We start from the raw sequence: 14939 nt of genomic DNA, 5'->3' as shown, positions 1-14939 counted from the left end.
TATTATAGTAGCAAGATTAAAGAGGCTGTGAGAAGTTTTGGGAATGTGGGCAGAGGTTTAGGAAAGGCGGCTAGAGGTTTAGGAGAGGCAGCTAAAGGTTTAGGAGAGGCAGCTAAAGGTTTAGGAGAGGCAGCTAAAGGTTTAGGAGAAATGGCTAGAGGTTTAAGAGAGGTGAAAAAACACAAATATTTTCTGATAAAATTAAAATTTACAAAACATTTTGTGCAAGTTCATCATTACTAGCAGCTCCAGAGCAATCCAGAATTGGGAATTTTCATGGAATTGGGAATTTCCATGGAATTGGGAATTCCCATGAAATAGATACTATATTTTTTGAAGCATTAGCGAATATGTTAACACTTCAGAACACTTAAATTGCAAGCTAATCAATGCAACAGTCCTCTCTCTTTCAAATTAAAAGCTTCTAGAGCTCAACAGATTCACAATAAATCATTTTTAGGGTTTAACAATCTCACGCTACGCTAAGATGAGTAGATAGCTAAACCATGGTAAATAAAAATGAGCTTGAATCAGATCAGTTTAAAACTTTATAGCGAGTGAATATTTTCATTAGCCACAATCTGAATTGGTATGATATTTACCTCCTCCTGTGGTTCTCCGGTAAATTCCAACTCCTCGTCATCTATTGACACCTGAAATATGTAAAATAATGTGAGTCTGATAATATTCCCACTTGAAATAGTTTCGCTATTTCATTCGCTGATGCTAAGTGAGAAGCGATAATTCATGAATGTGCTAAGATAAATACTTCAGAAAAACTGTAAATAAATAAAAATATTTGAGTCAAGTGCACTTGGGGATAATATATGTTATAGCGGTTACGTAAATGCCAGGAAGAGTATGTATTTTAAAAATTAATGCAGATAAACCCTTTTTGACAATGGGTAGACTTGGGACCAGCAGCGGTTGAATTCCATACGGTGTCCATCTGTTTATAAAGGTAAATCACTGCAGTTGAATTTAGAAAAAACTTTCTTTAGTCCATAAATTATGAAGGTCAGTGAACAGCAAATTAAAAGAAATTTGGCACAACATGCTACCAAAATATTACGTCTCTCATGAGACAAAACTGAGATGTAAAAACTGTTATGAAAACATCTCTGAAGGAACTCACAGTACTAGTGCATGTCAGCTGCTCATGCTTCTCATACAGTGCATTTCTCTCCGCCAAGCTCAGTCTTTTTGTCAGACTTTTCAGCAGTCCCAGGCACGACTGATCTGCTAGAACCTGCTGCTCACGATCAGCTGAAAAATCTGACCCACTGTCAGCTTGCTTTGATGTCACAGCCACCCGACTACTTTTTCCTGTGTGTTTATAGGCACGGTTCAAGATTTGTTCTGGATTCTTTTCTACAGTTATGCTGCTTCCTGTTGAAAATTTGCGGGTCATATTTGAGTGTTGCGTTTCCTGTCGGCATTGAGGCTTTGACTCAATGAAGCTCGTATCTGCTGGCCGTTCACCAACTACATGTGTAGGCTCTGTTAGCTTTCTTTCAACATTTGTTACGGTTACAGTGCTAGCTTTTGCCTGATTGGGTAGTTTTTGTTCGATAGAACACTCTTGCGCAGTGAGAATAGTTTGTTGCTGATTAGAATAAAATGCTGAATGTTCCTTCCTAGATTCTAGTATGACCGGATTAATCTTAAATGGAGTCGTTAAACTTGACCCTGCAACAGGAGCCACCTCTAACGGCACTTCAGCTTGGGTGTCTAACCGTGGCACCTTAGCAGAAGTACAGCTGCCGCTGGATCCCATGCTGCCAGACTTCCGCTGCACAACTTTAGGCGGTGTCAGCAATAAAAGCTTAGAATACTTTTTCGTATTCAAAGGAAAACTTGAGTCCTCTCTGTTTCCAAACCTCTTAGACGGAGTACTTGTAAAAGGCCCAGAATGATTGTGATTGGAAAGAGCCTTACTCGCCAAGGATGTACTAAAAGCATCCACTTTTTGTTCGGATGATTTTTGGGATATTATGACACAGCTATCCTCATTGAACCCATTAGACACCTGATATGTGGTTGAGCGGATAGATGGCTCACCAGACATGTGGAGCGATGGTGAGATGGTTGAAGGCCGACCAGACATGTGGAATGTGGGTGAGGTGGTTGAAGGCCCACCAGACCCATGGTATGTTGATGAGTAAGTAGAAAGTCCACCGGACACTTTGTGAGTAGATGGGAGGATCAAAGGCCCACCAGACTCATGGTATGTGGATGGTAAAGTGCTAAGTGTACCAGATGGAATGCCTAGAGATGAGTGGGAGAAAGGTCTGCCATATACATCGGATGTAACTGGAAGGGTGGCAAGCCGACTGGGGTTACAATATGAAGACGAGAAAGTAGTAGACCCGCCAGAGACATGACACGCAGAACGGAAGGTAGTAGGAACACTCATTGTGTCGTATATGGAAGGGATGGTAGTAGAATGATCCAACAAGTAGCTTCTGGAAGAACAACGAATGGGGACACCTGATGTCTGGCACGTGGAAGAGAAGGTAGTATGATCGGCCAACACGTGGCATGCGGATGACATGACCGGTAGTGGATTACGTTCTTCTTTAAATGAGCAACTGCTCAACTGGCCGTTGAGACTTCGATTAATTGAAGGTTGCGGAAGAGATCTACAAATAAAACCAAAAAACAATCTAGTGGTAAACTCGGTATATTATGAACTGTTTTGGTATAATTCACAAACTGAACGAACTACAGTACCAATACCTTTGCCTCCAGCCGCTCAACAGTAACCCGCAAACCAACAACTTAAGTGACGAACAGGTGTCTAAAGATAGATGCTAAAACTGCCAACACAATGGCAGAATCTCACCTTGCAGCCAGCCTATCAGTTTGGGTGCAATCTCCAGCTTCTTTTTTTGGAAGAGGACAGTTGGAACGATGTGACTTAACTGGAGATGACCATGACATGATCTCAATATCTGAATCACTGAATAACAATTACAATTATTAGATTATCATTTGACACAGCAATTTTGTCAGGCGCCCATACCTGAATGCAGAGAGATGCCAGTTCTCAACTGACACAGTAAAAAGTGCAATATCAGATCATAAACATAAAAACAATCTTATGGAAATTAAACATCAAGCGAAGTCTTTTTGGATGCCTTCTAAGTTTCTAACAAAAGATTCTAGGAGAATGTTGAAAATTGCAGGACATACGTCTCATTTTTGTTCTGCTCTTGAATAAGGGAGCTGTCTGACACGACTGGTGACCCAGTTAAGTCTATCACTGGACTGTATGGTACAACGTAATGATAAGGCTGAGGTGGCTTTCCCTAAATCCAACAAAAATACAAAAATCATATAGGCTATTGTCACTATAACGTACAATGAGACATCTCATAAATACGATAAGTCAGGAAATGATAATGGTGGAGATATTTATATTCCGAAGATGGTATATAAGCGCTAGGTTTTGTGACAGTAGCAATACCATAAAGGTATGTGACCATACCATAAAGGTATGTGGCCATACCATAAAGGGATGTGGCCATACCATAAAGGTATATGACCATACCATAAAATTATGTGGCCATACCATAAAAGTATGTGGCCATACCACAAAGGTATATGGCCTAAAAGACTTAATGCTCAAGTTACACATTTCATATTTGTAAGAGTTTATAATAAAATCCCAAGGTGGAAACAACACATTTTATCAAGAGTAGAAACATTCTTGAAGAAAATCTTTATAAAACTCCATTTGTACAAGCTTGGCATAAACACAAAACTACCGAGTCGATAAAACAATATGAATACACATAATACTAGAACTTAATCAAGAAACCGTTTTTTTAAAGTTGTTATAGCCATGTGAAATAGGCTTCAAGAAAAGATTTCATAAATTTTTCAGATGAATAACTTCAGCCAAACATTCATTAGGTAGATTATCCTTGACACTAATTTAAGTCTTAAATATGTTATAAAACCGTAACTTTTGGATTTCTTTTTAAAAAGCTCAATTTAGTAAGTTGCCCATAGAGATGTCCTGTCATACAATTAGTTAATGAGACTCATTCATAATTTCACACCTACTACATGTGAAATTCAACTAGGAAGTAGCTAACATGCTGCACTTATATTAATTATAAAAAAAAGAAAACCAGGAGAGAAGAGAGTTATTATATATAAACTACCAACAGCATTAAAAACTGCCTACAACATTCGTAGCATATAAAGTAGTTTTTAGTTTCTTTATTTGACTCCATGTCAAGGTCTTCTGCATAGAGTTCCCTTGGCCATTAGACTTGTGTGTGTGTGTGCGTGCGTGCGTGTGCGCGTGTGGTGTGAGCATGTGGTGTGCGTGTGTGGGTGGTGTGTGTCCAATTTCACTCAAACTTCACAATGCTCTATATCAAATATTTGGTTTCAAAACTTGGTGAGGTTCCTGAGAACCAGTCCCTTAAACACTAACCATTGACTTTCTGATTAACAACACAGAGCTTACTGCTAGTCTATATACATATAAATTCAAACTTTATCTTTTGTTTGTTTTTTGTAGGTCTCTGTTTGTGTGTCTGTGTGTCCAGTTATAGCGACAAGGTTTTAGAAATGAAAAATCCACTATGCACTGGATTTCAACTTGGAGCCTCCAGTTTTGCAGACAGGCATTTATCCTGCAACTGGCTATACTATGGAATAAATTGTGCACATACTCATTGCACATGCCAATATTGCATGGCTTCACGCTTAACACTTCAGTTAGCATTATGCTAGAATTGTTGGCTAGAAGAAAAAAGCTTAAACTCACATGGGCGGCATGACTATTGTGATCAGTATAGAGCTGTAGTAGGCACTGCAACTGGTACAGTATGAATTACACAGAAATAAACACAGTACACAAAAATAAACAAACACCTTCTAAAAGCTAGAATCGCAGATGTTGCATATGTTACATATGTTGATTAAAAGTAAGTTTTTTTGTGCAAAAATCTTTTTTATTATCCGTGCATCGCCGGGCATTCACCTAGAAACACATAAAGCAGTTTTCAAAGTCACTTTATTCCACTCCATGTTAAAGGTTTTTTGTTTAGAAACGCTGCCATAGCCATTGTAATTATCAGAACTAGTAATAATTTGAGTAAAATCTTCTACCTCTACTTTTTATTATTATCATTCGTATAAATCTAGGTGAGCTATCAGTAATCGACACTATAACTTAATCATTTACTACCAAAGAAATCAGTTATTGCCTTAGCAGTATATTCCGTGAGACAAAAGCGACTCTCCAACCGATAAAGTTACACAATAGTGAACACACAGTGGCTGATATAATATGAGCAAACCTCGTGTGAATAAAATTCAAACATAATGTTGCTTTTTGTGACTCACATTAACGAGGAAGTCTCCCATATAGTCAGCAATTACACAGTGAACGCTGCTGCCTGCTATAATATTGAGGCTCCGCCCCTTATGATAATCATCGGTGATGAGGTGGGTCAGTCCCATCGGTACATGCTTTGCGCTTGTCACGTTATCAAGGGTGATGTTGACAAGACGAGCACCTCCAGCAACGAGTATGCTGTAATAGTAGAAGGAAATAACTGTCATACACATATAATAACTGCCATGTAGGCTACATATAATTTAATATCCAGTAAAAATAACATATAAGTAAAAATACAGTAAAACAACATTACCGTGGCAAGAATAAATATTACAATAATGATCTCTAATCTCATGAGTTGGAGAGGTCACTGACACTTAGTTCAAACTGATTGCGATGTCGCAAAAGGTTTTAACAACAGCAATTGACTAAGAAGTCAAGTGTATATACATGTTTTTATTGACAGAAAAACAAGAATTAGACAATGGCAAATCTTACTTAACAATATGGTCTTAATAAGAGAATAAGTAATAATCGCCAAGCTTAAATACAATTACATAAGAATACTGCCGTTGTCTGACCCCTTAAGAACTAGACATATCAAACCAGCAGTAGTCTATTTCAATCACAAAATAATTTTTTATAAGTTTTGGGGTTTTCTAGCTGCAAATCTGTGAGAATGTGGTCAATCTAGATGCTACCAACATGAGTAGGCCATATTACATAACCACGCAAAAATATTTATAGAACGAACCGTTTGTATACTGCGCTGGAAACTGAATCTTGCACAACAACGGCACAAGTCCATTTGGAAAAAGCCTTAAGTTGAGATGATGTTCCCATTGACATCACACGATAAGGAGCAGCAAATAGCTCTACCGGACCGTCTTCAGCTGAATAACAGCAACCATGGTAGTATTACTAGACTATTATGCAAAATGCAGTTTAGAGTAAAGAGGTTTCAAGACAAGCTGCATTTCAAGCTTCAGGAATAATGATGTTTAAGAAATTCTTATTTGCGATAGATTCACTCAATTATCGACGTAACTATAAAAAAAATTAACAGCGATTTAGCCATCACAAGCATACAGAAAAACTGTTGTACTGGAGATAGGAAGTAGCACTAAAGAGAGGTAATATTCCAGCAAATAGGCCATTCAATGTATGGAAATTTTATGTATGGAAACTGACCACAAGCGTAGGATAGAACAACTCCCAAGTCTAAGAGAGAGAGATGCCTAGTTTATTCATTGTCATCAATAATTAACTTGAAGTTTTTATAAACTAAAAGCGATATAAATTTCTTGAATAAGAACGTATTTAGATAATGTTAGATTGCCATCATAAAGCTTAAGTCAAGCTAAATTTGCGCTATCTATTCTAATATAGCTAAAATATTCTAATACAAGTAATGCTTTTGTTTAGCTATTTATTAGATAGCCATAGCTGAGGCTTATATAAACTAGGTCTGGAAGGCAACAGTACAATACATACTATGAGAGTGAATAAACCACATCTTGTGTTATTATTCATACAGGTAACATTTATTACTGTTATACTTTCCTTGTTGTCTCTACATGTTAGTACAATACATACTATGAGAGTGAATAAACCACATCTTGTGTTATTATTCATACAGGAACATAACAGATAATGCAGTGAATATTATGCTGGTCACATATGTTATGTTATATATCCGGTGAAAGCAAATTCAATTAATAGTAAAATTCTGTGGTGAAGCAAAATAACCATATAATTTACATACAGTGGAACCTTAATCACGAAAGACTACAAAAAAGTTTCCAAGTTGCAAAGTTTTTCATAAAAATGTTGCTCCGAGTAATGAATGATGAATCTAGATATGAAAGGCTAAAAGACCGTTTGTATTTTGGTCCATTTGTTTTGTTAGTTTCCTTCGGATTTTGACACGTTTATTTCCTGTTGGCACGTAGAATGTGTCTCTCTCGGTTTCATATTTGCTAGTGAAAGTGGGTGAAAATTAAAAAACTACAATAAAAACAACAAACAGAAAAGCTAAAATAAGGAAATTTCAATTTTACTGCTCATGTTTATTTTGAATTTACTGTGTAATAGTGTGTATGTTCTGAATTTACTGTGTAATAGTGTGTATGTTCTGAATTTACTGTGTAATAGTGTGTATGTTCTGAATTTACTGTGTAATAGTGTGTATGTTCTGAATTTACTGTGTAATAGTGTGTATGTTCTGAATTTACTGTGTAATAGTGTGTATGTTCTGAATTTACTGTGTAATAGTGTGTATGTTCTGAATTTACTGTGTAATAGTGTGTATGTTCTGAATTTACTGTGTAATAGTGTGTATGTTCTGAATTTAGTGTGTAATAGTGTGTATGTTCTGAATTTAGTGTGTAATAGTGTGTATGTTCTGAATTTACTGTGTAATAGTGTGTATGTTCTGAATTTACTGTGTTTATTTTCATACATTGCGATCTCTCGCAGCTAGACTACTGCCCTTCCCTCCCAGAGGCTTTGCTTATCGTAGTCTAGTCCAGCAATTGTAAACAATCATACAATTAGTAATTTTCATTTTTTATTTTTATTTGCTTTCTTCTTTTCATGTACTATTTCTATTTATGTAACAATATAATTTTATCTGTTACAGGTTTTAACCACGATTTATAATTTATACAAATATAATATAAACATATTACATTTTTATATAATATGTTTATATGAATAACAAACATAGTATATATATATATAATCCTACGGCCAAACACGAGCGAAGCGATTTTTCGGGAGCTTTATGATAAATGCATATGTGCACACAACTCACGAAAATTATTCATCAACACCGTCGCAAACCCTTGTACCGAAATCTCATCAACAAATTCAACCATTTTTCAAAGGAGTCGTTTAAGTATAATAACGATACAAAACACATATAAACCTATTTAAATATGTTACACAGTCTTTGAAATTTGTAGACAATATTCTAAACCTTACCCATCTGATCGGATAATACATAACTAGACAGATTAATTTGGCCTAAAATCACAATTAAAACCTGACAAGCTTTTTTTAATCAAAATTAAGACCGGCCAACAAAACGCCGATAAAGCCGTGCGACTGAGAGTAGAACCATTAAGTCATGCGTATTTCACGAGAAAAACGTGCACATTTCACCAGTCTATGGCATTGTCCAATTGCCGAAGGTTTCTAATATCTTTCAGTTTTTAATATCTTGCAAAAATATTAAAGTATAAGAATAATTATTAGATTTTTATAAGATTTAATTATAAAAATAATCCTTCGAATTTATTTATCCAAAGGTTTCTGTAATAAACGTAGACCGTTTGAGGCGAAGACCGATTTACAGGTACGAAATTGTGGTAAACAGTTTATCAGCCTATGTTTTTTTGTCCAATTACCGAAGGTTTCATTAAATTATTTAGAATGTTACCCAAAATTCTTTACATCTTATGTACAAGCTAGCGGCGAACTACAAAGCCCCTTTATGACGAGAACATTTTTTTATTTTGCTCCAGTTTGCAGAAAACTTCCAGACGCGTGAATGCTGATGCTCGCTTTCTGTTACAGATCGCTATCAAAACCATTCAACACAACCAACTTTCAAACTGTGTATATTACACAGCAGCTTGCCATTTTACTTCTAATATTGCATTTCTCCTATTGCAGGGGAGAGATATAAACATAATCTTTTCCTTTCATTATTGCTGTTTGTTGTACATAATAACACCCAGTACATTACAGCTACCATTGTAGCTACCATTGCAGTTATCCTATTGCACTGCAGTGCCATTTGACTGCTAATATTGCATTTCTCAACCAGCAGTAGCCTTTCTTTTTTTCAATATCACTTTGGTCGTGGGCTGTATGACAGGGGAATTTCTAGTATTATACAATATTATGTTCGGGTTTTGTTAGGAACAGACTAGGACATGAATATGATGAAATCGGTTCCTATTTACAAAATTTTCTACTTGTGAAACAGCTTCCAGAATGAACTAATTTTGTAAAAAGTTGTCCCACTGCATTTCTACATAGTTTTACATAATTTGGGTTATTTCAGTTTAGACAGATTAAGGGGCAGATCAAGATCTGGATTGCTGGACTAATCTTTGTTGAACTTGTTGTGAAGCGAAAAGCAAGTGACACTCGTATGTCAAATAAAATGAAGTAATTCACCCCTTGTCAGATTTAGTTTGGTATTCTAGTTGCACCTGCTCATTGCTTATACAGGTTCCACTTACCCGCAAATGCTACTATAAAAATAGAAGTAAGCCCAATGCTCAGCAATGTGTGAACATGTGTAGAAGTGAATATTTGTTTACTATGATTGTATAGAAGCAACACCTAGGCGCAAAATTGTTAACTTACAAAAATAAAATACCCTCTGGCCTATTTTGACTATGAGTTTTTTTTCCATCCTACACCTCTGCTACTTTAAAAAAAGTAACTATGTGCTGTTGCTAATATACAAAAACTGTTTCTTTTGAGCAATTGTATCAAAAATGTGATAGTTGCCAGCATCAATGGAAGCAAGAGTAAAAATATTTAGTAGACAGCGAAACAAGAGAAAACAATGATTATCTTAATGCAGCTGAGAACGAACAGAGCAAGTAAAATAGTACGCTTACCAGATGGTCTGTAACGCCAAACATAGTTCTCTACATTTTGCCAGCAATTATTCTCATAGCTGTCAGTAATGTAGTCAGCTTTCACAATTGGAGTGCCTAAAATGCAACGGTGATTGCATGGTACTAAAATAAATCCCATTATATTGTGCTTTCAAAATACATGTACTTGCAACATCATGAAAAAAGCATTCATGATTACATTTGAAACTGTGGAAATAAAACGAATAAATATCACAGGGTACACCCAAAGAGGATACATGACTTAACACTGTGTCTTAGAAGCGATTGACTTACCAGTAGCCAGTGCGCAGAGAAACTTCTCACTTCGGCAAGGCTTTTTAATGACCAGTACATTACACTTGTGATGGAGTTCCTAAAATTAAGCTTAATAATAAGCTTAATAAAACTTAATTGATTTAATAAAAACTAAATGTATTTAGAGTTAACTATAGCAATTTGAAGTTTCAAATGGATACGAATTCATCTAAAACAACTTTTATTGTACTAACCATCTGAGGGTCAAAGGTACCACCTAACTTGTTGATTTTGGCAGCCAATAACCTTTTTTCTGCTTTACCAAAGCCTGAAAGCTGGATGACATGTAAAGGAGAAACCATGCCCCATCGGTAGAATCAACTACAAGAGAGGCTAATGAAAGCGGCACAACCAAGCCTTGATGACTTCAAGAATATATAAAATACAGTTAAATAAAACTGATTCTATGTATTTGAAACAGTGACGCATCCAAAAGCATCAAGAGCCCAATTATACTATAACTAGCATACAGCCTGATTATGTACAAGTATAGCGGATTAGTTTCCATTACCACTAACGCAAGGTCACGCTGCAGTTAGGACTTAATCAACTCAGTAATATTGTTTGGTTTCAATTAATTGGTATTTATAATTACACGTTATCACCAAGCTTTGTCTTCACTTATTGTTATTCTCAATGACGTAATCTACGCTAAAGAGAAATTAAGTTGACACTGACAAACACTCTTGGCCTCGACCCAGACCTGCCAACCCAAGAGTGGGGCAATGCGTGAGATTTGGTTTTGGGGCAATTGATGTATCAATGATAGTATATATAAAATTGTGGAAATTGGGGCAAAAATCTCACGCATTTTCATTTTTTCTTTGGGGTGATTGCGTGAGTCTCACGCCCAATGCATGAGAGTTGGCAGGTATGCCTCGACTTCTACGTAGGCCGTGCTACGCGTGAATTAGGGTTCTCTTTTGATAGGCATAACTTAGAAAAATCTAGAAGTTAACGAACACTTTCATTGATGTTTTTACATACCAAGTTCAATCACGTTTTTCTTATGTTTACATCGTGCGTTTTTGGGTAAAGTCTCGTCAGTTTTTGCAACATACCTTTGGACATAGTTTAGCTTGAGTGTTTATAAATAAAATGATCAGAAAAGATCACACACTAATGCAAAGCCATGAAATGCAAACAATAAAGTGCACAATATTCCTGATATTATAGTGACAGGTTTTACATGAGCAGTGAGAAAACGCTAAAGCTCGCGAAACCCACAGCAAAACAAAATAAAATAATTCTGCACATAGCCGACTATAATTTACCGAATGTTGTCATACTCTCGAATATCCAGGTTCAAAATCATATCAATGTAGTTCAAAAGTCTTAAAACTCCTATGAACCACAAAGCATATGTTGTCATATCAACAAAACACTTACTAAGTATCTTCAACTTTTGGAACTGAAAATGACTACACTTTCGACAGAAACAGCGTAAATTTCTTCATTGAACGGTTCCCTAGCTTACAAACCTACCTTAATGTAGCATTACGGCGCGTCTGGTGTGATGCTTCTATTCAAAATTTATCGATACTTATCTAACTATCACAATTTCAAATTGGTGTACTGTAATTACACGTGTAAAACTGCTCTGAAACAATCACACTTAATCATTACACAACGCAACAGCTTGAGCAAAATTTGTCAAATCTGTAGCATTACATACAAAAGACTTCGTTCAAAAGCGCGTCCAATTAGATTTTGAAGTATGTCACGAAGTTGTGCACTCGCATTTAATAATTGGAGCATACAACTACTAAAATGGTAAATTATATCGAATACTAAGTCCAATTAGGATTGCCAGATGTCCTGTATTTGACAGAATTATCCTGTTTTTTGTCTGTGTCCTTTATTTGACCCTAACTGTCCGGTATTTGAGTTTTAGGAGAGTATTATTTTTTATCTGTAACTATTTTTTTATAAATACATGTACATGTAATACATATACCACAACCCTTGCAGCTGTATTGGCTATTGAGCCAACTGGAATATTATATAATAATAACTATGGATGATTGATAGATATATAATATAGTATTTATGCATATAAAAATAGCCAAACAAACAGCAGAAATTGGTGGAGAATTTCCCTTTTATCTATTGTGGAGTTGGCAATGGATAGAACAAAAATTCCCCTCCTCACACCACTGATTCAGGAAAGTCCCAGCGAGTTATGAAATTTTCAGCCACAGCCCACAATAAATTTGGTAGTTCATCAGTCAGTGTGTCTGAGGCTAGTTCTTTGACAGCTGAAGATCTTCATAATACTCCGCCAAAGAAATCCAAGCGCTTGAAAGTATAATTTAGCAAAACATGGGAAGAGAAATTCATGTGGATAAAGCCTTTGAGCAGAGATAAATACAAAGCGCGCTACATTCTTTGCAACAAAGACTTCTCCATCACATCAGGAAGAGCAGCGGACCTTAAACAGCATGAAGAAACCAAGTACCGTACGAGAATTGTAAGCTTAACTAAAGATAATCAGCTGTTGTCAAGGTTTTTTGCTTCTACAGAAAGCCCTCAGCAAAATCAAATATCTGCTGCTGAGCTTACCAAAGTATTTCACATAGTGAAACATAGCTTGAGTTATAATTCATTGGACTGTGATACAAAACTGGATAGTATTACATGTACTCTGGAAGTGTCGTTGCAAAGCGGATATCTTGTGGACCAACAAAAGCTGAGGCTATTGTCAAGAATGTGTTGGCACCATACAGTGTATGCGCAGCCGTGAAAAGACTATGACATAGATGGTTGCCATTTAGTAATGCGAGTGATGCTAGTAATAAGGGAACCAAAAGATGTTTCCAGTGATGCTGAGATTCTATACACCACGTGATGACATTCAATCTGTTTATTGGATGTTTATGAAGACCCTAAAGAAGGTTCTATAAGCATAGCTTAAGCTATTCAGGAATCGCTAGCTAAATTCAACATTGATATGTCGAAGGTGACAGCGTATAGTGCTGACAATGCATCTGTGAACTATGGAGTGCACCATTCTGTTTACCAACATCTGACAGTAGAACACCCAAACTTACTAAAAGCTAACTGTTGTGCTCATCTCGTGCATAATTGCTTAAAGAATGCTGTTTTTAAATTAGATGTGGAGTTAATAGTAATATACGGGTTTTAATCATTTTTCTTCTTTAGCAGGCCGAAGACAGCAGTTCAAGGGTTCTATGTATTTCTTGATATAGAGTGGTGTGAGCTACTAAGACATGTGCCCACAATATGGCTGCCATTAAAACCTGCAGTTGAGGGATTACTGAAAGTTTTACCAGCAGTGAAAAGTTATTTTATCTCGGGGATGATTGCCCAGCTACTGTTAAACAGTTACTGAAACTCAAAATGGACGGGATTAACAATCCTCAAGCAAAGGAATGCATTGTGTAACTCTATCTAAGCTTCATATCAAATATTACTCCTGTATTTGAGAAGGCTGTTCTGTAACTCGAGAAGGACAATACTACAATGATGGAGCTTAACTGCATTATGAATGGACTGAGAGGCTCTTTGAAAGACAGAATAGAAGACAAGTGTTTTGGTAGCACAGCAAAGACAATATTGTGTAAATTGAGCACCAACGAACACCGGGTAATCACCACAGATCTTTTCGGCTTCCTAGGCAATGGTGTGTATGTATAATGCTGTATACTATGATAAATAATTACTTCCAAAAATAACAGCCATTTTACGTGACACTTTTTGGATCTGGAGAAGTTAGAAAAAGCGTAATGGGTCACATACATGCATACAGCATACAATACAAATAATGCAGATTACCAAATTGTTCCTGTTTTTCAGCTATTGCCTACCTAGAAAAATAGTTTGACTTCACAGAGGACTCTTCTTCGTACAAAGCAACTCATTCCGCACTGATAGAAGGCATTCCTAACTACCAACACATGCTTGACTTGAAGATTGATCTCAATCTAAGCCATGTGGATGAGGGTGTATTGTACTGGGAGCACAGGAGTATCAGGAGAATTCCCTGGGATAACATCAAGTTCTTAAGCTCCCCAGCTGATAAGTAGAGTTACATCTTGAATAGCACACCACTATTCCCAGAAACAACTAAGCTTGTGTCATATCTCTATACCAACCAGCAATGCCAGCTCTGAGCGTGTATTTTCACTCATGACAGCCAAATGGACAAAAGAAAGAAACAGATCATCAACTTTACTTGTAAAATCATAGCCGCAAGTGCAATATGAAAATAGACTGCAAAGCATTTTATGCTGCTGTATTAAAAGATAATGCATTGCTTAAGAAGTTTAGACAATCAACAAAATATTGTAAGACTGAAAAGAAGAAGAGGCAATGCATACTAAGTAAGGTCTAATATACACTACCGTACAGCATTATATGCATGTATATCATTATTATATTAGTATATATATCATGTCACCATATCAAGCAATTACCATATAACTACATACAAGACACTATACACTTTCAAATACAGAACCCACTATCAGCCACAATATGTCCTGTATTTTTGTTCATCAATTTGGCAACCCTAAGTCCAATACGTGAAACGCGCTTTCAAATGATAAAGGATTTTATTTTGCCAGAGAAAACTACTCTGGACTGTTGATAAAAAAGGTAAT

At 36.2% G+C, this 14939-nt stretch overlaps 1 protein-coding gene across 1 annotated transcript in view; it reads right to left on the bottom strand.

The window, feature by feature from the left end:
- The window catches only part of LOC137393942 (uncharacterized), a 48752-nt gene extending 38133 nt beyond the window's left edge, over positions 1-10619 (bottom strand). Inside the window, exons 1-9 of the mRNA XM_068080655.1 lie at positions 10512-10619; positions 10297-10375; positions 10003-10098; positions 6117-6255; positions 5368-5557; positions 3196-3311; positions 2846-2962; positions 1136-2642; positions 603-653 (exon numbers count right to left, since the gene is read on the bottom strand). Of these exons, the coding sequence (XP_067936756.1) occupies positions 603-653; positions 1136-2642; positions 2846-2962; positions 3196-3311; positions 5368-5557; positions 6117-6255; positions 10003-10098; positions 10297-10375; positions 10512-10619 (2403 nt within the window). The remainder of the gene's footprint in view (positions 1-602; positions 654-1135; positions 2643-2845; positions 2963-3195; positions 3312-5367; positions 5558-6116; positions 6256-10002; positions 10099-10296; positions 10376-10511) is intronic.
- Between the last annotated feature and the right edge of the window lie 4320 nt (positions 10620-14939).

Source organism: Watersipora subatra, chromosome 4 (assembly GCF_963576615.1).
Source record: "Watersipora subatra chromosome 4, tzWatSuba1.1, whole genome shotgun sequence".
NCBI lineage: Eukaryota > Metazoa > Bryozoa > Gymnolaemata > Cheilostomatida > Watersiporidae > Watersipora > Watersipora subatra.
The sequence above is the reverse complement of the archived record's forward strand: the minus strand, read 5'-3'. Positions and strand labels throughout refer to the sequence as shown.